General features: G+C 40.0%; 1 protein-coding gene across 1 annotated transcript; it reads right to left on the reverse strand.

Moving 5' to 3' along the window:
- Positions 1-7,042: 7,042 nt before the first annotated feature.
- LOC149233728 (uncharacterized) lies at positions 7,043-12,554 on the reverse strand. Its single transcript, XM_089382275.1, has 4 exons — positions 12,268-12,554; positions 9,786-11,230; positions 7,192-9,281; positions 7,043-7,051 (listed from the first exon to the last, which is right to left on the reverse strand). Exons 1-4 carry the CDS (start codon positions 12,552-12,554, stop codon positions 7,043-7,045), a joined length of 3,831 nt encoding a protein of 1,276 aa, XP_089238401.1.
- Between the last annotated feature and the right edge of the window lie 14,508 nt (positions 12,555-27,062).

The raw sequence follows: 27,062 nt of genomic DNA on the forward strand, positions 1-27,062 counted from the left end.
GTTAAAAAAAAATATCATGACTCTGAAAAACTTTAAATTTCCAACGATTTTCAAGCATGACATTAACGATAAAATATCACGTCTTTAAAAAGCCTTAAAATTCCAACGATTTTTAAGAATGACATTAAATTTAAAATATCACTTCTTTGAAAAACCTTAAAATTCCAACAATTTTCAAGCATGGTGCTAAGAAAAAAGATTTATCACTGTTTTTAGCCATAACATTAAAGATAAAATATCACGACTTTGAAAAACATTAAAATCTTGACAATTTTTCAACCATGGAATTAAAACCAAAGATTATGACTACAAAACAATCTTAAATTTTCAAAATATTTTAAGCATGACATTATGGAAAAAATTTATGACTAAAAAAACTTAGAAAATGAACACCTGAATGAAAGAGTTATTATACCAAGAGTAATTTTTTTAAATGCTAAATGTATAGCAATTTTAAAATCTTAGTCTAATACAATTTGATACATTGCAAAAAAAAATTAAAAATCAACTATCAAATTGACACGCAGTGTAGGTGAGCTCAACCCATTGTAATGAAAACTTAAAGACCAACTATGAAATTAACACATTGTGGGGCAGACTCGATTCATTATAACGAAAAATTTAAAATCAACTATCAAATTGCACATAATGGGATCGGGTTGCTAGATAAGCATCAACACGGACCCTACAATATATATATATATATATATATATATATATATATATATATATATATATGAAAACAAAAATTCAAATATTGAAAAAAATAAATAAAAAAACACAAAAATACAAAAGAAAACAAAAATTCAAATATTGAAAAAAAAATTAAAAAATAATAACAAGTAATAAAACATAAAAAACATGACAAAAAAAATCAAATATAAAAAATATATAGAAATGCAAAAATTCAAATATATATAATTAAAAAAAAACCATTTTTTTTAAAGTTAAAAATAAAAAATAAAAATAAAAACATCATTTAAAGTAAAAGGTTAAATAATTACCAAAAAAAAAAAAAAAAATCAAAACAATTAAAAATAAATAAATTTAAAATTAAAATTAAAAAAATAATTAAAATAATTAAAATTAAAAAAACTATATTATAAAATTTAAATTATAAAAAAAAATCAACAAAAATTTAAATTTAAAAATTAAAAAAATTAAAAAAATATTAAAAAAACAATTAAAAAAAATATTAAAAAAAAACAACGCACCACCCTACCCCACCGCCTCCCTCTCCGTCCCCACCCCCTCGCTGTCCCTCTCCCCTCCCCACCACACCCCCTACCTCCCTCTCGCGGCACTCCCCTCTCCCCTCCCCACCCCTTCGGAAGGGCCGAGGGGAGGAGGGGGGTCGGCGGAGGGGTAGCGAGGGGGTTGGGAGGGAGAGGGAGAGGAAGGCGGTGGGATGGCATTTTTTTTTTTTAATATTTGTTTTAATTATTTATTTATTTTTTAATTTAGTTTTTTTTAATGTTTTGATTTTTGATTTTTTCTAAGTTTAAAGAAAAAATGTGGTGTGAGAAAGATTTAACAGCTAAAAAAAATTAAGTTATTATAATAAGGTCATCAACCCCACCCTAGAAGATCAAAAGTATCTCTCTATTTTAACTAGCTCAAAGAAGAAAATTAATATAGCAAAGATTAGAACAAATTCTCATGAGCTCCATAGTGAAACAGGTTGTTGGGTAGTTCCTAAAACACCATGGATGGAAATGATCTGCCATATATGTGAGAATAGGAACATCAAGGATGAAAACCACTTCCTCTTAGAGTGCCCCGCGTACAACCATATTAGATCTCAGTTTCACAATCTTTGTTACAATACTGACCTTCCTAGCCTTTTACACTGTCAAAATTATAGTGAGCTCATGAGGCTTCTCTCCAAGATTTTTGAACATAGGAATAAAATCTTAAATCAAAATAAATAATTTGTTTCTTTAAGTCCGATAGACCAATGTTTGGTCTCAGCGGATGTTAACCACCACCATCATCATCATTATCATCATTTATTTAATTTTAATAATTTTTTTTTTGTAATTTGTTTAATGTTTTTTTTTTGTATGTAATTGTTTTTTTGAAATTTTTATTTTTAAATTTTGTCTTTAAGTTTTTAAATTTATTTATTTTTTATTTTTGTTATTTTATTTTGATGTTATTTCTTTATTTTTATAATTTTAATTTTATAAAATAATTCTTAAATTTTAATTTAATTTAATTTTATATTTTGTTTATTTAAATTAGTTAATTTAAATATTTTTTAATTTTTAATTTTAATTGAATTTATTTATTTATTTTCACTTAAGAAAATATTTTTAGATTTTTTTTTTTTTTGGTTTAATTTGTTTTTCTTTAATATATATTTTAAAAAAATTTCATTTTTTAATTTATTTTTTATTTGTTTGTTTGTTTGTTTTTTTTTTTTACAAGTTAATTTTTTTTAATTTTAATTTTAATTTTTAATTTATTTTTTTTCGTTTCGTTTCGTTTTGTTTTTTTCTTATATATCTTTTTATATTTGACTTTTTTTTTGTCATTTTTTTTTTTTTACTAACATGAAGATCACCAACATTTAAAAAAAATTATCCACACTTAATTCATTAGAAAATATAAAGTGTAAAAACTAAGCCCTTTAAACAAAAATGGTTGATATTCATCAGCACTTTTCAAAATCAAGATGAAAATCACTCACAAAAAAAATGTTCACACTTGATACATAAAAAAAATTAAAGTGTCAAAAATAAGCCCTCTAAAAAAATGTGTATTCTTACTTGATACATAAAAAAATTTAAAGTGGCAAAAATATGTTAAAAAAAAGGTGTATTCTGAATCACCATTTTCAGAATCGAGTGATTTTTTGCTACCTCAAAAAAACTAGTACTAGGTCATTTTCTCGTATGATCGGTAACTATGTTCCCATAGGGAGTGTTTCCGCGAGTATGATAAATATGATGGTGGTGATGTATTCTCAGGGATGACAAGAAGGCTAGAATCATCAGTCACGGAAAATTCAAGTTGAAGTTGCAAGGTGGAAGGATTAGAAGACTTCCGAGTGTTTTGCATATTCCTGCATTGGCCAGAAATCTGATTTCTGTAAGCAAGCTAGATTATGCAGGTGTAAACACAGTGTTTGAGAAAGCTACCTGCAAGATGGTTCGGGGAGCACTGGTATTGATGCGGGGAGTTCGGATTGGAACTCTATACAAGCTTCAGGTAGCACTGTTATTGATGGGTGCAATAGTTTTGTGGTTCCTGAAAGTGGAGCAGAAAATCTAGTGGTCTTTGGAGAAAAGACCATGCTATGGCATCAAAGGCTTGGACATATTGGAGAGAAGGGCCTTCGAATACTTCATGGTAATGGTATGGTAGAAGGTATGTCTAATTGCTCTCTAGATTTTGATTTCTGTGAAAATTGTGTATATGGGAAGAAAAATCGGGTGAGTTTCCCCTCTAGTGCTAAGAGGGCGAAACAAATAATAGATATTGTGCATAATGATGTGTTTGGACCTGTGTCGGTTCCATCACTGGGTAAGTCTGTATACTATGTATCATTTATAAATGACTTCTCAAGGAATACATGGATATATTTCCTCAAGAAGAAATTTGAAGTCTTTGACAGGTTTAAAGAATTTAAGACTCTGGTGGAAAACCAGACAGAGAAGAAGATAAAGGTGTTAAGGACATATAATGGTGAAGAGTTTTTCATGAAGGAATTTGAAGAGTTCTGTAAGAAGTGTGGTATATCACGACAGAAGAATACTCCATACACACCTCAGAAAAATGGAGTTGCAGAAAGAATGAACAAGACTTTGATAGAAAAGGAAAGAAGCATGCTTAGTGGTGCTGGATTAGGACAAGTATTCTGGGCAGAGGCGGTGGAGACTGCATGTTACCTGGTCAATAGATCACCTTCATAAGCGTTGGAGGATAAGACTCCACAAGAGGTATGAAATGGTAAGAAACCCTCTCTTTCACATTTGAGGGTGTTTGGATGTGATGCATATGTACATGTTCTGAAGAAGAAAAGAACCAAGTTGGATAGTAAATCTGAAAGGTGCATCTTTATTGGGTATAAGGATGGTTTAAAAGGTTATAAGATTTGGAACCCAGAAACAAGGAAGGTTGTATACAACCATGTTGTGGTGTTTAGAGAGGTGAAATATGTTATCCAAGAAGATAAAATTTGAGCTAAAGGAGGAGGAATCAGACTCTACAACAAAAGAGGAATCAGAAGATGAAGAGCCACAAACTACAACTGTGAGAAGATCAGTTCGAGAAAGAAGGCAACCAGAAAGGTATAGTCCAACTACTTTTTGTTCAAGTTTTGCTTTATCTATTACTGATGATGATTCCAGAACTGTTAGGTAATCATTAGATTCAGAAGATGAAAAACTTTGGAAAGAGGCCATGGTTGATGAAATGGAATCTTTGCACAAAAATGAGGCTTTGGATCTAGTGGAGTTACCGACTGGAAGGAAATCCATTGGAAGCAAATGTGTGTTTAAGAAGAAGATGAATGCAGAAGGCAAGGTGGAGAAATACAAAGCTCAGTTGGTAGCAAAAGGTTATTCCCAGGAGACGAGAATTGATTTTGGTGATATTTTTTCTCCTGTTGCCAAGGTAGCTTCTATTAGATTATCTTTATCTGTTGCTGCTACTTTTGATTTTGAGGTAGAACAGATGGATGTAAAGATACCATTTCTTCATGGGGATCTAGAAGAAGAGATCTACATGAAACAACTTGAAGGATTTGTGGTGAAGGGTAAGAAAGAACTGGTATGTAGGTTAAAAAAGTATCTGTATGGGTTAAAACAATCACCAAGGATGTGGTATCAGAAACTTGATACATATATACGGGGACTTGGCTTCACCAGAAGAAAAGCATATCACTGTGTGTATTTTAAATTAATTGGTGACCATGTTATTTATTTGGTCTTGTATGTGGATGATATGTTGTTGACAAAGCAATTATCAAGGAATTGAAGACCCAAACTATATTTTGGGCATGGAAATTAAATGAGATTGCGTAAAGAGGAAGCTTTGGTTAAACCAGAGTAATTATGTCAAGATAATATTATAGAGGTTTAATATGTAGGATAGTAAATAAATGAAGGTTCCTATTCATGTAGGTGTAAAGTTATTTGTTGAACAGTGTCCCAAGACACAAGAAGAGGAAGAGGACATGTCCTGTGTTCCATATGCAAGTGCAAGCAGTAGAATGATGTATGAAATGGTATGTACTAGACCAGACATTGCACATGCAGTGGGAGTATTGAGCAGGTTTATGTCAAAACCAGGGAAGGAGCATTGGACAATAGTGAAGTGAGTTTTCAGGTATTTGCATGGCACTAGTGATTATAGTCTATGCTACCAAGGAAGACCAGGATTGGATAGATTTTTGGAAATCCATGGCTTTGTTAATATAGACTCGGCTGGATATATGGATTAGAGAAGATCTACAAGTGGGTATGTGTTTAACCTATTTGGAGGTGCATTGAGTTGGATGAGTAAGAGACAGATTGTAGTGACACTTTCAACTACATAGGTAGAATACATGAAAACCACTCAGGCAAACAAGGAAGCAGTTTGGTTGCAGAGATTGTGTTCAAGTATGGGGTTAGTACAATGAGCTATAAGGATAGACTGTGACAGCCAAAGTGCAATTCTCTTGGCAAAGAACCTGCTTATCATGCAAAGACAAAGCACATTGATGTTCAGTATCACTTTGTGAGGGATGTAGTTGAGGAAAAAAAGGTGTTGTTGGTAAAGGTGGACACTTTAAATAATACCGCATATGCATTGACAAAGTTTGTGAGCACTGATAAGTTCTCTTTTTTTTTTGACAAGATCGGCTGCTATATATTGACTGAAAAAGGGAGTAAGGCATGAAGCCATACATAGATTGCTTCGAGAGCATTACAAATCCAAGGAGAAATCATGGGGTTCCTGTCCTTGAATCGATTTCTATAACTTCTAGCTAAAAAACATCTATTGCTACTATAAATTCGAACATACTGGTGGCACCAAAACTTGCATTTACAGCACATAATTAGTCAATGTCAATACGACTAATCTTTCTCGCCGTGGAATCCTCTGGGTTCTGGTCTGCTTCCATTGGCTTTGCACTTGAGGATGATGAGTTATCTTTCTGCTTTTTTTCCATGATTTCCCTTAAGATTGACAGCGATTCCTCAGCGTGTATGCATCTATTGCTGAGTCCGTTGAACTGCTCATGAAGAGTATGAACTCGGTGAAGAAACAGGTTCATTTCTGCGCGGTACTTGCTGTGTAAGATTCTGAACTGCTCATCAAATTTGGCTTCCAGGCTCCGGATCTGCTCAGCGTGCCTGGCTTCCATGTTTTGGACTTGATCTTCCAATACCTTTTGTTGAGCTCTGACCTCTTCGAATTCGGCCTGAAGATCGCGGCAATGAAAGCATTGCTCAGGACGCTCCATCACTATTTGGGCTTGGATTCTCTGAGGGGCGATTTCACTGTGATGGGCTGCTAACTCCTCTTTGCTGCGGGGGATGTGAAACTTAGCTATGGATGAGTTCAAAGGATGAGGAAAGATGAGGGTCAAACCGGGAATATATAGAATAAGAGCACAAAGGGAGCGGGAACAGGGCTGCGCCTTCCTAGAAATGAACGATCCATCCCAATGCAAGTCTGGAGAGGAGCAGGTGATTTGAGAGATGTTATGATTAGTTCTGGCAATTCGATGGATTCCCGGTCTGTAAATAGATTTCCCAATCCCGGTTCTGAGCATACTGCCGGCGTCCGCACCTGTTATGTCCTGAGTGTGCTGACTGGAATCGTGCGGGATGTTAGATCCTTTGTAATGGGAAGGTTGAGCTGATTTTCCTTTCTGCATTCTGACAAAATTCCTTACAACCAAATCCAAATTATGTTCTGCACTGCTGATGGTTTCACAAGTGCGGATCCTGTCGATTAGAGTGCTGCATGCTTGGACTGATTGCTTGGTCATGGTAATGAGTAGGATGATAGGATACCATTGCTGCTGAGTTGGCCTTGAAGTAGATCACAAGCCCTGTTGGCAAGACTATCAGCCTTTTTATTAAGACCGCGCAAGATGTGGAAGTAAATGGTCTCCTCCATCAGATTGTTGAGGATCTGGTTTCTGTTATTGATTTGCTGAAGTAGTATGTTGGGCGAGGACTGCTTGAGCACCATTAGACGGATTATGATAGCTGAGTCACCGAATATGGTTGCTTTCTTTATTCCTAGCTTGAGCAATTGTACAAGGCCTTGAAACAGGGCGAGACCTTCAGCCCTGTTATTTGATAGTTCGCCCAACCCCCACTCGAATTGGAGAATTAGATCGCCATTTCCATTACATATTAACCCTCCTGCCCCAGCTTTGCCTGGGTTGGATTTTGAAGCTCCATCAAAAAACATATGGTATCTATTACAATTACTCAACCATTGGACAAATTCTTCCTCTTTAAGTCTCAACTTCCATCCTTTACTCTTTTCATTCTGTGGAAGACTCTCTTTCTGAAGCGCCTGAACATTGAAGACATTATCGGGCCCAAAGTTAAGCAAGTTTCTTTCTTCTGTGCTGAGATAATGGGTTTCAATCTTGCCTTGAGTACGGGAAATAATTGCTTCAACAGCAAGAGTCTTAGCTTTGTGGCAGATTATCCTTAGGTTGTGGTCTTTATCTTGAAAGACTTTTTTGTTTCTGGCCAGCCAAATGCTCCAGACCAGGGTAAGAGGAATTGTATTCCAAATTCTTTGAGTTAGTTTGTTCTTCTTCCCTTTCCATGGGCAGAGTTTCTTCCAGCTTAGAACTGAGTCTGCTATGGTTGCCCTTGGCTCCCAAGCAACCGCCCCTAGCGCAGCCATGTTGTTCCAGCATCTCTTAGCAACTTGACAGTCTATGAACAGATGGTGAATTGTTTCTTCGTCTTGAGAGCAGTTTGGGCATCGGGAAGGTCCCTGAATTCCCCTTTTTTTCAAATTCTCTGCTGATAAGATCTTTCCTTTCAAGAGAAGCCAAAAGAAAAATTTTATTTTGGGAGGAGCTTCAGCTTTCCAAACCAACTTCCAGTGAATCCATATTGCCTGAGGAAAGGTATTTTCACATATTCTTTGGTACCCTGCTTTGGCTGTATATAGTGTTCCTGTGGGATCCCAGCGATAGCTATCAACACTTCCTCTTTGAACAGGTGCTTTGCTGTGCAAAAGATTTTCCAAGACAAGAAAACTTGCTTCTATATCCTTAGGGTAATTCGGAAAAGACCAGCCTGTCCAAGAATGAGAATGATTTTCCCACTTAGATATTTGTGCTAGATTCCATATTCCTCTGTTGTTGAGCCAATTGATGGCTGGGATTGCTTCTTTATTTGATCCTATAGAATTCTGTCCCATAATTCTATCCATGGATATACTTATGCTGCTGCCTTCCCCGGGAATTTTTGAGATATTTTGGGCAATGAAAGGAATGGTTTTCTTACACAGCTTCCAAATGTTGGAGCTGTCCCTGTTGGGGATATTGGTTTTTAACAGATGGTGCCTAGAACAATTTAGATACTTGGCTTCAAGGACTGTTTTCCACCAAGCTGAGTCTCCAGTTAATAGCCTCCAGACCATCTTTGCTCCGAGAGCTAAGTTTAACAAGTGAGGTGATCTAATTCCAAGCCCACCTTTTTCAAGAGGCTGGATGACACTTTTCCAGTTGACTAGATTAAACTTCTTTTTCTCCGCTTTCCCTCCTTGCCAGAGAAAATGTCTGAGAGCCTTTTCCATTTTGTGATGAACGGCCATTGGAGCTTGAATCAAAGAGAAGCGATATATTGGCAGAGATGTCAGTCCTGATTTTAAGAGGACTAATCGGCCTGCTGGATTCAGCCACATGGCTCCCCAGTGTTGAATTTTCCTTTTGATTTTATCTAGAATTCCACTCCAAGTATCAGTTTTCAGAGGACCAATACCAACAGGCATCCCAAGGTAAGTGAAGTTATTCCATTCCAGCTTGTGAGAAACACCAAGAATGGAAGCAATAGAGTGGATGGTGTGGGGCGAGGCATTCCATCCGTAAACACAGCTTTTCACTTGATTGATCATTCCACCTGAGAAAGCCATAAATTGGTCAAGGATCTTTTTGAACCGCCTTGCAATGATAATCGATGCCCCACCCATCAAAAGGGTGTCATCCGCAAATTGGGAGTGGTTGATATTTTTTGTACCCTGAGCAAATTGGATGCCTGTGATAAGACCAACTCTTCGGTTATAATCCAAAGATTTACTAAGGGATTCTGCCATAAGGATAAATAAATACGGAGACAGGGGACATCCTTGTCTTAGACCTCTGGAAGATTGAAAGGCTTCACAAGGTCGCCCATTGATCAAGGGGGATATCCAGGGGTTGGAAATGCAAGCTTTGATCATGCTAATGAATGAGTCATTGAAGCCCAATTTGAGTAAAACAGCAAAGAGAAAGGAGTGTCTGACTCTGTCGAAAGCATTGGCAAGGTCAAGTTTTAGGACGAACCCTTTTTCCTTTCTGCTCATGCTAGAGTGGATTGCCTCTTGCACAAGGAGAATAGAATCAGAGATTTGACGGTTTGGCAAGAATCCCCCTTGGTTTTCAGAGATTAAAGAGGTTAAATGGGGCTTAAGTCTAGCAGATAAGATTTTGGTTATAATCTTGTAAGAGGAGTTGCATAGGGAAATGGGCCGAAATCTAGAAAAGGTGGAAGGCCTGTTTTCTTTAGGGATAAGAGCAAGGTAAGTAGAGTTGGTGGAGCCCCCCAGCTTACCTTTACGGAAAGACCATCGAATCATCTTTAGAAGGTCTTTTTTTATCAGATGCCAGAATTCTCGATAAAAGCTTATTGAGAAGCCATCGGGACCTGGAGCTTTGTCCGGGTGGAGACTCCAGATTGCATAATGAACCTCTTCTTCTTCAATTTCTTGTGTGATCTTACTATTGATTTCTGGAGTGACTTTGCTCGTCATATGCTGGAGAAGGCTCGAATAGTCCTCCTCGTTCTTATCTTCCGTTAGAAGTTTTTTAAAGTGGGAGGATGCAGCGGCTTTAATGGATTCCTGAGTGTCATGATTTTTCCCTTCGCTGTCTTTGATATTACTTACAGCATTCCTTGTCTTCCTGATTGTGGCTTGTTTGTGGAAGTATGAGGTGTTCTTGTCTCCGTCGCGAAGCCATAACTGTCTTGATTTGATCCTCCATTTAATTTCCTCTTCTCTTGCTACTTGTTTAAGCTGAGCATACAAATGGATTTCGTTTTCTTTAGCTTGCTGCGTAAGGCCCTGCGTTTCTATATTTAGCTGGACGAGCTCGAGATTTTTCTTTAAATCTTTTTTGACAATCTCGGGTTCCTGATAGTTGTTTTTTGCCCAAAGTTTGAGGGCCTGTCTGGTTTGTTTCAGTTTGGTTTCCCAGATATAAACTGGGGATCCCTCCACGTGTTGGAACCATGCTTGCTTCACCACTTCTCTGGCCGCTGGAATGCGATTCCAAAGAGGAGAATATCTGAACGGGAGAGGTCCCGATTGGCTGTGACTATGCAGAGAGAGTGTGATTGGATAGTGATCTGAAGCTGAAGAGCTGAGAATATCGGACTGACCAATCGAGAAGGTGGAGAGAAAGGTTACGTTCACAAGGAAACGGTCAAGTCTTTCCATGATATTACCTGCTCCGATGCGCTTGTTGCTCCATGTATATCTTCTGTTCTTTGGCTTTATATCCACTAAATCTTTCTCTTGCATTATATGCTCAAGCTTGCTTCTGTAAGGGTCTGGGCCAAAAGTCCCTCCTCTTTTCTCATTGCTGTGCATAACCAGATTGAGGTCCCCTGCGAAGATAATGTTGCTGTCTGGATCTTCTTCGATAGCTGTGTTCAGGGCGGTCCAACAGGCTTCCTTTTCCCTGTAATGATTAGGTGAGTAAACATTATATATTTTCACCTCGGCTCCACTGTCCTTTCCTTCCAGTTTGACGCAGATCCAGTTCTGGTGGATGTTGAAGTGACTACAGATCCATCTGCTATTATCCCACATAGTTAATATTCCTCCCGATGCTCCTCTAGCTTCACTAGCGCATCCACTATATTGTCTTTGTTGAGAGATGAGATTGTTGATATCTGTTTGATCAAGCTTTGTCTCTTGGATGAGAATGATTTCGGGTTTTTCACTGTTTATAAGCTCCCTTAGGGCTGCTTTCTTGGAGGGGTGCCCCATTCCCCTGCAGTTCCAGGATAGCAGCTTCATCATTATTTACCAGTGATAGGGAGAGGTGCCCGCCTCTCTTTACCTTTGTTATTATTTTCCTTATCTGAGAATCCTTGGATATAGGATTCGATAGGTGTTTGGGATCCCATTGCAATGTCTTTCTGGGCGCTTTCTTCTCTGTGTTGCTTTGCTGACTTCCTTCCTGGTCCGTGCTTTTTAGGGATGTCGCTAGAGGCTCCATGTTCCTTGGATGAGCTTCTTGTAATTCTTATGGGGATTGAGTCGGGGGATGGATGGGAAGAATGAGGGGGTGAAGGGTGGGGCATCGGATCAGAAGAGGTGGGTTCCAGGAGGGGGGAAGAGGGGGAGATTCTGGGGCCCTTGGGGGAAGGAGGGGGAGATGAGGGTTCCTCTGAGGCTAGGGATTCAAAGGGGTTGGAGGATGAGGGAATGGATTGGCCCGTGCTTGCAGGGACGGTGGAGAGGGGAGGGGTTTCAGAGTGGGGCACCTCTGGTTCAGGGGGAGGGTTTGACTTCTTTTTTTTCCTGACTATTTCCCATGCTTCCTCAGGGGATTCAGTGTTGTTATTAACTTCTGATCTAGATTTAGAGCACCTATTTGCAAAATGACCGTACTCATGACATACCTTACACTTGAAGGGGAGTTGCTCATAGTCCACCTGCTGAATATGCGTCCACTGGTCCACTCTGAGCTTGACTGCCTCTGGTAGACCTTTGCCCAAATCTACTTCCACACAGATCCTCGCACATGCATGCATATTTTCTTTTGGCTCCGATCTATCCACGTATTTTCCTATTGCGTTTCCAATTGCTCGGACAGATTCATCGGCCCAGCAGTGAAGCGGAAGATGCGGAAGGCGAACCCAGACAGGAACTGCGTTGGGAACATCCATTTCTGGGTCGAAATCCGGGGTCCAGCGGTTGAGATAAAGGCCTCTAGTGTCCATGAAGTATGGTCCGTTCCTGAAAATTAGATTGCGATCCTCCACTGATTCGAAGAGGAAGGTGAAGAAGCCTCTTCCACAAAACCTTATCGCAATTTTCCCCTGGACCATGGCATTCCAGTTTCTTTCCACCCAACGTTGAACAGTTCGAGGGGAGGGCCATAACCCCGTGAACTGTCCAACCAGGCCGCGTTCAGCCAATGCAACGGCGGATCTCCTTGGAAGAGTTGGGGGAAGAGGGATTTCCGGGATTTCGACAAGCTTCTTGATAAATTTTGAGGCAGTAGGTCGAATTCTTTCTGAGTTATTCACTGGAATGAGAGTTGCAAAGGCTTTCTCCAGATCAGCCTGTTCAGAGGCTGGTGAGTCCATCGAGCCAGGGGCGCTCATCGAACGGCAAGGGAAGGGAGGGAAGGGCAGGAGGCCCAGCTGAGAGGGAGCAGCAGAGGACTGCCCGCAGGAGCAGCGCGCACAAACGGAGACGGGGCAGAAGGCCCGGGATGCAGGGAAGGCAGACACCAGCGGAGGAGGCCCGCAGCGGGGGCTGCAGCCCGGCAGCAGAGCTGCCAAGCTCAGTCAAGGGCGATCAGGGCGTCCAGGGGCGGGAGAACTCCATTCGCTCCAGCTCGCGATTCGTTAAATTTGCTATATGTCTGATAAGTTCTCTTGGTGTAGAGAAACAATGGGAATTTTAGGGCTGGACCAATGACTAAGCTCTCATGTGGCCCCTTATCGAAAGAAAACAACAAGTGGGAGAATTTTGGGTTTGTGTTATATTCTTTCCATGACTAACCGCAATACTGAAGTCAGGGGGTTAGAGAGGGGGCGGGAAGCCACCCTTGTTATGGGGTGGCAGCCCCCCTCTATGGAGTTTGGGGCAGTACCCCTCAGAATTTTTCTTGGACCCTATATTAGGTGGGGGAACCTACCTATGGTTTTGTGCATGGTTTTCGCACATGGTTTTAGGCATGATGGTTTTCTGCCCATGTTATTTTGTAGATATGGTCAAGGGAACTACAATTATTTTCTAATCCAGGGTTAATGGATTGGGGTTTATGGATGCTTCGGCATGTATATATATGTATTGTAACATTGAAAGGAATATAGTAAAAAATCAATCTGGTAGTCCCGGTTTTGGGATCCAGGGGAAAATATCTATGTATATCTATTTTATGTTTTATTCTCTTGCCATTGCTTATTTTCTGTTTTAGAATTCGTATGTAGGTAATTTTTGTATGAGGTTAAAAATGCACTCTACAACTAATATCTGCAAATGCTACCAATCCTACTCTCACCAGATCATGCCCATCCTGCCATTAAGGATATCAAATTTAAAAAAATCATTCATTGGTTTCTCGAATAGACGCACAATACGTGCATCTGCCACATGATAACTCGCGATGATGCCATACCCAGCGCCGCGCATCTACTCACTGAGAAAATGAGTCATCCGCACATCTTCTCACTTCGTAAATGGGTCGTTCGTGCATCTGTTATTGATACATATGCGCAGACTATGCGACTGAACTGTGGCGTTGCCAAAACAATAACGCCGCAGATTATGGCCAACCAACCACACAGACTATGCGATTGTTAGATATTTTTCCATGGAGTCTCCGCATCAGTCCCTGGGAAACACGTGGAGACTGCGATCCTGTCACTCAGTCGCCTGCGTGGTCCACGTTTTTTGACCCTAAAGAGGCCGTACAAAGCACCCCTGTACGACCTACCTAGCCTAGTCTACCAAATTGATGAAGCAAGGGTTTAGTTTTCTAACCTATCTATCACAGTGTGCTACCTTGGTACACCGATTGACCACAATGAAAAGAAACAACTCCTAGATTAGCTTTGGCCTCCCAAAATAGTAAGTTCAAATGAGGTGGCATTGGGCCAACTTTTCCCTATATATCACCCTTTTTGACATCTTCTCGAGCCCAGTACAGGAGCTCATGATCTCTATTTTCGAAACCTTTAGACACATAAGGATCATAACCACATCATCTTCATCATGGCACCCTCCATTCTATTTCAATCCAAAACTCATTTTTTGGATCTTCCACATGCTCAAAGTACCACTTCAGGTGCACCTTTTCTTGGTTTTCAATTCATCTTGTTCAGTCACTTTCAGATTATTTATATGATCAAAAAGGATGTTTTCACTTGAGGTATTGCCTTTTAAATTGTAGGCACATCAACAAACTTCTTGCCAGGCTCAACACCCCAGTGGCCAGTAATAGGACAGGTATCATTCATCACTCGTCATGATAGGCTTCTCACAAAGCTTTGCATATCCTGACATCATTTCTATAAAATGCACCATAGAGTCCATCATCTCGATCACGTTTACCATCACCCCCCCTTGCATATGGTAAACATCCATGCTGGTTGATAGAGCCTTCCCACTCATGGATCACCTCATGATATGGACCTCAAAAACTGTTGGGATCCATGACCATCTACCCACTCCTGGGAACCATTTTAGATTGCATGCCTTGAAGATAAACCTCATTCTCCTTCACTCATTTATTACCAACACCATTCTCGTGCCACCCCTTGTATGTTTCAACAAATTAATGCGGATGCACCACACTGTGTTCTACATTTGGCATACCATTCACCCATATTACAGTAGATCATCTACGCCACTTCATTTGCCTCACCAACCCAACATAGAGACCAACTAATGAGGCCCCCACCCTCAGAAAAAACACCATACCTCCATCATTATGCATGTCACCATGTTCATGGGGCACTCGGGTCTGTGTTTGTACATCCAAACCACCTTCATATTGTTTTGGCAAGTGTATAAAGATTTTTTAGGAAAAAGATTCTCACCCATATTTTCATGTATTTTTACTTGATGATAATTTCTAGACACCCTTGGTCGGATGTCGCACATCATTTAAATTCATTTATCGTCTTTACGCTAGTCACAACATACTTACACCTACCCTAGAATTCCTACAGACCCCAGGGCCGTCCATGTCAGCAAAAGTGTTTTGACTGTCACTATTTGTATAATAGATCCTACCTCAGGCCAATTGTCCATCTCCATTCATATCGTCATCTTTCATTATCATGCCTTATCTGACCCACACTATTACAATCTATTTTCACCTTATATTGATATCCCAAATCAACATTTCAGATGGTTGACGCTTCTTTCCTGTCGACTTCAACACCTATATTCCAGGATCGAGGCAGTACCTTGGCTACTCCCCCCCTTTTAAGGGACATCCTCAAGTGGCACAATGGGAATCACTATTTCCCATTGATGTCATTGGTCCCCCTAAAATTTGACACCAAAAAATGTTTTCATCTCAAGGTGGTATCGCACTTAATGACCATTGTAATTCTTTCATTTAGTTGAAGACCCATGTATCACTAAGCACCTCACTCAACAGTGCTTAAATCATGATATGGGGGAGGTACCCAACGTGAAAGACCCATGCATACCTCATCACCTCATTCAACAATGCTTCACCTTTATTATCCATGGGGGAAACAAATTCAGTCTATTTGTCAAATAATTTCCCTTAAGGGCGTCAACAGTTATCATCATCAGCCATCAACATGTCAACCAACACAATGTTGACTGGACATAACCACTTCCTATCCGATTGTAATAATTCGTCACTAGTTATCATAGCGAGCATGGGACATGCCTACCTTGTATAGAAACTTTTTACTTTTTAGGTTTTCTTCAGAGCATGGTTATCCTTCATACTCAATGAAGAGGTTTCCATACTCATCTCCGTAAGAAGTTATCCTCTCTCTCAAGAAGTTGATCAGATTCTTTGTTAGAACATAAAAAACATGATCTAATTCAACTATACATTTTCTCCTAACCTTATACATCAGGGGACAACTATTAACACTAGAAAATCATACACATGTTAGCGCAATCTAGAAGATGCTAAAATTCGTCCAACAGAATGCACAAGTGAATATTTTCCAGTTGGAGGCATTATGAAGTTAAAAAAAATTAATTTCTCCTAAGGTCCAAAGTTTATGGGGTTTAAAAATTGAAGTATGCATGATTAATTCTTCGATATTCATGCATCGTGCGATATTTCCTTCGAAATCCAGGTGGTTGGAAAAATGGCCAACTCCACAAAATCAGGACCACTTCCTACACTTGGAGGCGATTCCCTTAAAAAATCTCAGTCAAGGACAACCAAATTCGAGTTGCCCTGAAGATATGCAGCCTGCAATGGAATCATCTTGTCCTACTCTTAAGTCATTGTCATTCATGAACCAAGAGAGGGAAGATGGATTCAAAAATCTATATAAACAGGCCATGGGAGAACCAAAATATGAGACAATGTTATGTTGGCTAAATTTCTATCAGAGCAACTCAGCATTTCATTATCGAAATAAAGAAAGTAAGAGCACTAGCATGTTGGCCATATTACTTCTAAGTAATCCATCATCTTAGTGAGAGGAGAAGAGTCCACCATTAGGAGAGTCTTCATACTTCTTTGGGAGGGGATAATCTTGAAAAGAGATTGAGGAAAGGAACCTCCTTGCTAAGGGTTTTTGAGCACCATATCTCAAATAATTCTCTTCAAGTGCTTAGTATTCATCTATTATATTCAACTTCTACCAGCAACAGTCAATAAAGAGAGATTTTTCCATTATTTTGTTGACTTGTTTGCTCCATTGAACATTATTTGTGTATTTATCTCTTTGTTTTAGTTCATGTTTGTATATGCATTGCTTTCACTATTTGCAATGCATTGTTTATCTAAGTCTATTCTCTAACTGTTATAGACATTTTTGTGCCTTACAGCATTGAGCATGAAATGTCCATAATCTAAGGGATCCAAAGTCCCTAAACATGTTGTTCCGACCCCTAGAGGAACAAGGCTAACAAACCACAGCAATTCACAGAAGTTCTCCACCAAAAACGGCTCAAAACAAGTCAATTCAGGATCATTTCAGTGGCTACACTAGCTGTTTGCACTGAATGTCAAAGCCAACACTGGCTACCTGCGTTGAATGTCAACTGGAACAAAGGCTACCTGCGCTGAACGAGAGTGGACAAGTGGCAGGCTCATTTCTCAAGGTGTCAAAACCCAGGAAGCTTCCAAAATGACACTTGCCTCAGGGAATTTGACTGGTGATGAGTAAGAGGTTCCATTTCTCCAAGTGGAAGCAAGAACCTCCAAGTGGACTCAAGAACTGACAGAGGGAGAGGACACTAGTCAGATCTCAAGCTGACTCATCCTCTCTCCAAACATCTATATATGGATCTCTCCTCCATCAGATCTGGGGGCTGGAATTTTGTTATTGCAAAGAATTGCTGTTGGTTTGAGACTGGAATCATTGGGTGCTTAATGCTTTGAAAGGGGTGAAGATAGGAATTCCATTTGCTGGGAAGGAGATGCTGGATTGGAGCCCTCTAGGTTGTATCTCTTCCTGAACCTTGTTATTCATCAATAAAGCTATCTTGGTTTCTCCTATATGCTGATGTATTTTGATGTATGAATGTATTAGTGTATTTGGTTTATTTCTAATCCTAAACTAGTTATGAATGTGAATATATATCTTTGTGTAGTGTTCTTCTCTTGTCGCAAGTAGCTGTTCTCTTGTGATCTTGCAGGAAGTTGAAGCTGGATAAGCAAGAAAGCAAGTAGCTGTGAACACCCAAAGAGAAGAGAGACCGGATCGAGGGACAAACGGAAGACACCGGTAAGTCTATTGATCTCTCTTCTTTCACATTTTATAAAGGAAGAAACTAGAATCGCTGTACTCGTTTGTTGCTAAGGCACTGTCACACCTTAGGTGGATAGGATCATCTTGCATAGGCATTTTTCCCCACAACAAATTGGCGACTCCGCTGGGGAAGCTTGTTTTAGTCATTTTATTTGTGTCTCTATCATTGTTTGTTTCATAGACTCAACAGCAACAATCGAACTACTTCTGCTATTCTCAGTTGCAAAGTAGACAGTTGCTGCCTTGATCCAATCACTGGATTTGTCTATGATCTGAACAATGGACTCACAAATGATTTGATGATCCTTTGTGATAGATCTTAGTACCCCCTCAAAGCATCCCTTTGATTATACCTTGCTTGTGGTTTTTATTTGGCCTGAAACAGTTGATTAATTAGCAAACTGTGACCCAGAACCTAGTGAGAAACGAGAGTTTCTCCTTCAGCGCGACCCCTATGAAGGCATTCTGCATTTCAACGCAGGTCCCGTGAAGGCTACCTGCGCTGAATGTCAAAACCATAGTGTTGAGGTTGCGCTGAACCAGTTTGACCTTGTGCAGCTGGGGTTCTCTGCTCTCTGTTGCCCTGTTTTGATCTCTGATTTTTGCAGCCTGTAACCGGCATAGGTACCAGTCTGATAACTCCTTTTCTCTGCTTAAATTCCACCTCCTTTTGTACAAAAAGACTGTGAGTGTTTTTATGTGTTTGTGGCATGATTTACAGTTTTCCTTTGCATGAGCGAAATAATCATCCTGTAGCCCTTGATTCAGATCTGTCGATTGTGATCTTAGGAGAGAGTTCATTGGCTATTTGCAGTTGATTATACATTTGCTTTTGCTTATTGGTTTGAGTTTGTCTCTTTTAAGTGTCGAAACAAATGTTCATTTTGAAAGTTGTAAAGTGTTGTAATCTCTTCTATCTTCTCTGATTTCGAAAAAGTAAACTTGTTTGTATTGATCATTTAAAAGCAAATTCAAAGTTGTACAAAAAGCTTTCTTTGTAGGCATCAATACTAAGAAAGCGGAAAACAAACACCTGCATTGTGCATTTGCATTTGATAGTTTGCATGTTGGATTTAGGAAAAGTGCATTAGAGTGTGCTGATTGCTCTTTGAGAAAAGATGGTGTCTTTATTTTCCCTTAGTAGTTAGGATTTTCAAAGTTGAAAAGATATAAAGATTGCTTATCATCTTTAGACTGCATTTAGGAATTTGTATCATACATCTCGTGGTGAACCTTGAAAGGCAAACTTTAAAAAAGATCAACCTAAAATAAATTGAATGAACTTAACAACGCTTTGTAACATAACGCACAACATAGAGGTCTAGGCTAGAGACGTGTTCCGGCGTCGTTAAGCCTGGTGACTGTCGATCTCGTGGATGGTGGGTGATTCCTCCTGAGGGACGATAGCGCCAGTATGGATTGTGCTCCCACGTACCGTCACGTATATATTGGGAGACCCCTATAGGCATAAAACCTTTATCCTTAGGAAGCCGTGTCGGCCGCCCTATTGATCGCAATGCACTGAACACAGCATTCAGGAAGATCGACCGCCCGTACCCTAAAAAGTATTCTGCGGTTTTGCGAAAAGTTTGGCACACCCTCTGCCTAGAACTCCAGAGCAGTTCCTTTTGGCCTTTTTCAGAATCTATAACAGAAAAAGTCCATCTGAGCATTTGTCACTTCGGGCTCGTTAAAACATCGAAGGAGACTAGAGTCATCTTTAGCTTTTTCTCGACTCTTTAAAACTGAAAAAGCAAGTTGTCTAAAGCGTCGTTAAAATTTATTTTAAACGAAACAATCACCCCTATTCCTGCGTTGATCTTTAGGTTGAAAAATGGAGCACACCAACCAAGGAATTCCCCTTGGTGGAAATCCTAGTCCCTTCTCCTCTTGGGGAGATGTTGGTGCGCCCCACATGGCCACATTGTCGCTTCCAGGACTGACAATTGGCCTGCCAGTTTGGCTCTTTTCAACCAATGTCGTTCAGAACACCACCATTCCTGAACAGTCGAGTCAACAGTCAGACCAGACCAGAGTTGCCCACCAACCTTCTACTTCATCTTCCTCTCCTCCTTCCTCTTCGCTTAACGGAACTGGTAAAACCAAAAACCGAGTTCCTAAGGAGAAGAAGGAAAGGAAGAAGAAAGAGAAGAAGAAGAAGGAGCCAAGGGCGACTGGGGGCAAACAAGTGTCGTCTGACAAAAATCCACACACAGCACTGACAAGGCCTAAATCGCCATGTGTCATATGCAAGGGGGACCATTTCCACAGAGATTGTCCCTGTATCCCTCGAATACTTAGGGACTGGTCTCCCCGTTTGCACAATTCGGTAGCATCAACCTCTGATAGCCATGCTGACTGCTCACCGTCGACTAGTGAAAGTGAAGTCCCAGGACAGAGGGGGAAAGCTAGATTTCCCTGCAAACTGTGTGAAGGAAATCACGCCATCCATCGTTGTCCCTTCTTAGACGAGGCTAAAAGAGTTTTGGAAGATCGCCCAATTTTACGAGCGCAACTTCCTCCTGGATATCAAAAACTCCTGCCAAGTCCTTGACTAGTTGAGAACCCGGCTGGCCTGCCCAGGTGGTCAGCCGAAGCACCTATCATTAAAGATGAACCATTTGGATCCATGCCTGACGAAAGTCAAAAGGTTGATACGGCAGTTGACCCGGTTTTGCCTTCAGAGGCTCTATCTTCGAATGATACCATCACAGAGGAGAATAAAGACGACACCGTCCAAATTCTCTTCATCAACATTGACTCTGATGAACAAGGGGGTAATGCCCCCATTCCTTTATCGCAGGAAGGAAGTTCGTCAGAGCAATATCCGGCCGTCTATTCGGTCCCACCACCAAGCAACCTGGTTGTGTCTTTTGACTGGAACCAACTAGGCAGACCCCAGTTACCAGCAAGCATACCATTCAGAATTATCGTTCAAATATACAGAATGGTAATGGCTGGAACTATCATTGATGAGGGGGCATCTGTGAGTATCCTTTCCTCTATTGCTTGGAAAGCGCTTGGTTCGCCAGCGCTTTTGCCTGAAATGAGAAATCTATCGGGCTTTGATAAAGGAACCAGTCGACCTTTAGGGATTCGCCCCAATGTGCCTATAACATTGAAAGGGAAGACCGTTCAAATGAACGTGATGGTCGTTCAAGGACCCTTAGATTATAACCTACTCCTTGGACGAGACTATATATATTGCATGGGAGCTATAGTCTCCTCACTCTTTAGAGTAATGTGTTTTCCGCATGAAGGAAGAGTGGTCAAGCTCGTGGACCAACTTTCATTTCCCGGATCACGCATCGTAGATAGTCACATACCATCCCTAAATGGTCTATTCATGCAAGAAGTGTCTCAACCCACGGTCCGTCCTCCTGATGAGCGCGAGTAATCCGGGAGGATATGACTGGAACCCAGGGGGCATGCGTCCTGGTTTGCTTCGGCAGGGAAACTTTGGGTATAGAGTAGATTTCCGCGGGAGAATATGACTAGTCTGTACCCCGTCCGTAGAGGAAGAGGGGTTATTCTAGAATAAGATTCTTTTGTCAAAGTTACGTGTTTGGCACTAAGGTCATTCACCCTTGTCTATTTCGGTAGACATTGCTGGAGAAGTGTTTTGTTTGAAAGATTAACGAGACAATCTTTGGGTAACCTGAAAGAGGTGAAGTCTCTCTCTTTAAAACAATTGTTTTGAAGGAAGAGAAGTAGAGGTAACCTTGAAATCATACTTTATACCTGGGGGCATGCAAACCTTTTGGAGTGCAAGCAAAGAGCGGTTATTTATCTGTTTTTTGGGTTAGCCGTCTCCTAACTTGCATAAAGAAAGGATTCGGAGCAAAGCTTAGTGAGATGAAGCTCCATAAAAAATAGGATCTTGATGAGACACTCTTACCATATGACTGGGTATTCGAGCAGTTTTAGCACAAAGTTCATGCTTGTTAAAAAATAAACGCAAGATCCGAGCAGTTTTAGCACATAGTTCATGCTCGTTAAAAAATAAACATAAGTTCGAGCAAATGTTTCCACCCGCGTTTAAGCTCGTTAAAAAATGAACTATCCCGGTAAATAACCACTGTGAATGAAATATCATCAGCCATTAAAGCCTTGGTTGTGTTTGCACCATCACCTCCACTTTTCCATTGGCCGATCGTTCACCTCCATATGATTGTTTACCCATTTTGAGGAACAACTGCGAAGAGTGATTTCACCTAGCCATCCTTGTGACATTGCCGTGATTGGAAAATTTCAACCTGTACCTGGAATCAGCTGCTATCCCTGTTTATCACTTGTTCCTCAAAAGACGAGTCTTCTTTAAGCTCTTTTCAATTGACTCGTAAAATATGAAAAGATTGCCGAGTTTTGGCCTTCCAGCTCGTTAAAGCGACCGGAAGAGCTATCCCTCCTCTAGATTTTAATCTTTTTGGACCTGAGGGATTATTGCACAAAAAGATCGAGCGCTTGGGTTGTTCGGCTCGTTAAAACTATCGAAAACTCATCCCTTCTGTATTGTTTTATACTTTTTCAGACTTAAGAGATTAGATGACGAAAAAGGAATTTTGGAGTTAACTTTATGTACCTTTTCAGACTCTCTAAAAATGAAAAGGACCGAGTTATCCTTGTCGTTAGACTCGTTAAAATCATTAAACAGCGACAAACTTGTCTTTAGACGAGAACGAGTTTCACTATCGCTAGGCTCGTTAAAACATAGCGATGGGCTTGCCCGAAGGGCAGGTTATAGAACAAGCATATGTTATCCTCCTCAAGCTTGACAAAAATAAAGAGGTACTGGTCAGCAATGACTGGGGAAAAATTGGGAGAAACTAAAGAAAACTTTGATGGTAGCAAGTCGCTCTTGAACATGACACTTTTCCTCCGTACCACAATCGGGTTGGGTTGTTTCATTCACCGGTCACATCCATGGTCTCGCCATACCATCCATATTTGGGGTAATGCTACCGATCCATCGTATCAGTGTCGCCACATGTTCAAGAGAAGTCGCTCAGAAAGAGTCAACCGTGTCCCATCCACTGCCGTACATTATCCTTCATCCTTTCATGACCGCCACCCTGAATCATATGTCACAGATCGTTTTCACCTCCATTAAAATCATTAGCTCCGTTCCGTGTCACTGATGTGGGATTCATTAAGGCCCTCCTTTGACGGATCGCTTCTTGTCGACATCAGCTCATTATCCAAGAAGTTGATCTAGGAACATCCCCTTCAGTACTTTGAAGCTTGCATGCCACAATGGCAAGTTTCTCACTTCCGGCGACAGGTATACATCAATGACCTTCGACCGAAATATTTTGCATGGTGTTCGACGCCAAGTCCTTTATTCACACCACATGAATTGTACTGCAGTACCTTGAGGGTCATTATCATTATCGGTGATTCCTCTCGCGCTTGTTAACGGTTTACATCATTGACCGGTAATCAAGCGATGTCTTTCCATGTTCGACTTTAGAACATTTCTCACATGGATCGACTTGTACTTAGAGTGAAGATCGAACGAGTTTGAAGACCCCGGATCTAGTTTCATCCATTCGGGCTGCGATATATATTCAGGAAAGATAAAGACATTGACATGTACATCATTGCAGCAGATAATCATCCTACTCAAAGGATGATAATTTCATCAAAATTATCAGTCTACCATCAGACGATTGTCTGTTCTATGTACAGAAAAATGAATTTATAAAGCTGAGCATGGGAATGCTCGCCTCAGCTAGATCATGAAAACAGTATGAAAAATAATGTATTGTATTGTATTGTATTACAGGTCTCCTCTCAGCATTGGATGAACTTCGGATCCCCCTGATAAAGCATTTCGCCCGATAAACAACCTCATACTTTAGGGGGCAACTGTTATAGACATTTTTGTGCCTTACAACATTGAGCATGAAATGTCCATAATCTAAGGGATCCAAAGTCCCTAAACATGTTGTTCCTACCCCTAGAGGAACAAGGCTAACAAACCACAGCAATTCACAAAAGTTCTCCACCAAAAACTGCTCAAAACAAGTCAATTCAGGATCATTTCAGTGGCTACACTAGCTGTTTGCATTGAATGTCAAAGCCAATGCTGGCTACCTGCGTTGAATGTCAACTGGAACAAAGGCTACCTGCGCTGAACGAGAGTGGACAAGTGGCAGGATCATTTCTCAAGGTGTCAAAACCCAGGAAGCTTCCAAAATGACACTTGCCTCAGGGAATTCGACTGGTGATGAGTAAGAGGTTACATTTCTCCAAGTGGAAGCAAGAACCTCCAAGTGGACTCAAGAAATGACAGAGGGAGAGGACACTAGTCAGATCTCAAGCTGACTCATCCTCTCTCCAAACATCTATATATGGATCTCTCCTCCATCAGATCTGGGGGGCTGGAATTTTGTTATTGCAAAGAATTGCTGTTGGTTTGAGACTGGAATCATTGGGTGCTTAATGGTTTGAAAGGGGTGAAGATAGGAATTCCATTTGCTGGGAAGGAGATGCTGGATTGGAGCCCTCTGGGTTGTATCTCTTCCTGAACCTTGTTATTCATCAATAAAGCTATCTTGGTTTCTCCTATATGCTGATGTATTTTGATGTATGAATGTATTAGTGTATTTGGTTTATTTATAATCCTAAACTAGTTATGAATGTGAATATATATCTTTGTGTAGTGTTCTTCTCTTGTCGCAAGTAGCTGTTCTCTTGTCGCAAGTAGCTGTTCTCTTGTGATCTTGCAGGAAGTTGAAGCTGGATAAGCAAGAAAGCAAGTAGCTGTGAACACCCAAAGAGAAGAGAGACTGGATCAAGGGGAAAATGGAAGACACTGGTAAGTCTATTGATCTCTCTTCTTTCACATTTTATAAAGGAAGAAACCAGAATAGCTGTACTCGTTTGTTGCTAAGGCACTGTCACACCTTAGGTGGATAGGATCGTCCTGCATAGGCATTTTTCCCCACAACACTAACAACACAAACTATGTGTGTATTCCTTTGCAGGGAGCAAGACACTACTAAGGAGGTGTCTTTTGGTACACCATTGCTACAAATAAATACCACGGGGTTGTCATCCAATGAGCCCTCTTCTCTCCAAGTTCCTTTTGAATAAATAAGTTCCTAACAACAGGGTATGGAACTATCACTTTTTTCTTAGATTTTAGCAAATAAAAATGAAAATGTTTGACTACTTTATACACCGCTAATGCATGTTTTTCCACTGGTGCATAGTTTAATTCTTCTTCTTTAAAAGTGGATCTCATGAAAGAAACAAGGATTTCTATATTTAAATCAACTTTCTGTGTAAGCACAACAACATAACTTGTATTTGAATCAAAGGTGTACAAAAGAAACTCTTTAGAGAAGTCAGGACTAATGAGATTAGGTGCTTCTGCAATGGCCTTTTTGATAGTGTCGAAAGCCTATTTTTGAGGTTCTCCCCATATGAAAACAATAGTCATTTTATTAAGTCCTGAAGGGGTTTCATGATCTCTGAAAATCTAGGGATGAAGTGTCTCTCAAAATTGATTTTTCCCATAAAAGATTGCACAACCTTTTGAAACTTAATAGGAGTTAAGGAGTATATACCATGTGTTCCCTTGGGATCAATTATAATCCCATCTTTCGAAACAATGCATCCTAAAATATTCCCTTTAGTAACATCAAAAATGGATTTTTTTGGATTTAGGGAGATTCCTAGTTTTCTACATCTTTCAAACACGTTTTTCAAATGTTACAGATGATTAGACCTATGTTTTGAGAAAATAGTGACATAATACAAGTATATAACCACAAACTCATTAATAATCCCTCTGAAAGCAATGTCCATCGCCCATTAGAAAGTTGCTCCAACATTGATGAGACCAAAGGGAAATTTCCAATAGGTGAAAGTACCCTAAGGAGTTCTAAACGCAACCTTAAGTTGATTAGTAGGGGCTACCATGACTTGATTATATCCCAAGAAACCATCCAAGAAGGATAACATCTCAGAACCTGAGACACTCTGAATTATTTGTTCCATGGGTGGGATCGGATAATGATCATTTTCAGAAGCCTTATTCAAATTTATGAAATCTAGACAAGGATGAATATCACTATTCTTTTTCCCAATAGACACTAAATTTGTGACCCACTGAGCGTGTCGTGTCAAAGAAATAATTTTAGCTACTAGGAGTTTATTAAGCTCTTATTTAACTGCAAACTCGAGATTCGCATGCATTTTCCTAAGTTTCTACTGATATGGTTTGGTTTGGGCTTTCTAAGGGTAACGTGTTGCATCATATTTGGATCAAAGGTGTTGAGATCACCATATGTCCAAGAAAATATATCTTTGTATTGTTTGAGCAAACTGATAAAATCCGACCTTTCTTTTGGAAAATAGTTAACTCCTAAATTAAAACATTGTGGATTTTCCCTTGTTCCTAGGTTTATGACTTCATTTCCCATGATAGAGCTATTAGTTTACAATTTTTTGGGATTTTTAACCTATCAGGCAAGTAATTTAAATGATCCAATCTTAGAATAGATTTAGGGATAGATTTTACCATCTCAAGGAGCTCATCAAATGATCGTTGTTTGTCGATCTGCGAAAAATCCCGTAGGTTCTCTTCATGTGCAACTTCGTCAATAATCACATCCTTGAAGGTGCCTTCCATGTGCAAAAAATTGATTTTTTTTTATCATCATCAAACACATGCCAATTAGTAAGAGTGTCGGGTATGGAAGTTCTAAAAATAAATTCAACAGGAAATGAATTAGGTTGAAAATTTGTAGTAGGAATTAATCTTGAAGTGACATTAGCTAGCAGATCTGCTTCTTGATTTACATTTCTAGGGACAAATTGAATATTTAAAGCTAAATATTTCGATATCAAATCCCATACCTCATATTGGTAATCCTTCAAGTTGTTGGGTGTGGAGCCTGATTATCTTATTTATTTAGAGGTATCATCACATTGGACCCCAGTTTGTAATGTGTCGGCAACGTCGCTCATAAAATGTACACTGCAAGGGGGGTCTAGGGGGGGGCGACTGAGATATTTTGGAGCCCCCCCCTGGCGGGGGATCGGGGGCAACACCCCGAAGCTAAAAATAGATGTAAAATTGCCTTGTAGAATGTTGTAATTTCGTAGTCAATATGCACCGTTCATTAGGCGGAGACCTGATGGTAGAATTTA

The sequence above is a fragment of the Pinus tabuliformis genome, chromosome J (genome assembly GCF_031772625.1).
Source record: "Pinus tabuliformis cultivar Carrire ecotype Pingquan chromosome J, CPIR1, whole genome shotgun sequence".
In the NCBI taxonomy this organism is placed as follows: domain Eukaryota; kingdom Viridiplantae; phylum Streptophyta; class Pinopsida; order Pinales; family Pinaceae; genus Pinus; species Pinus tabuliformis.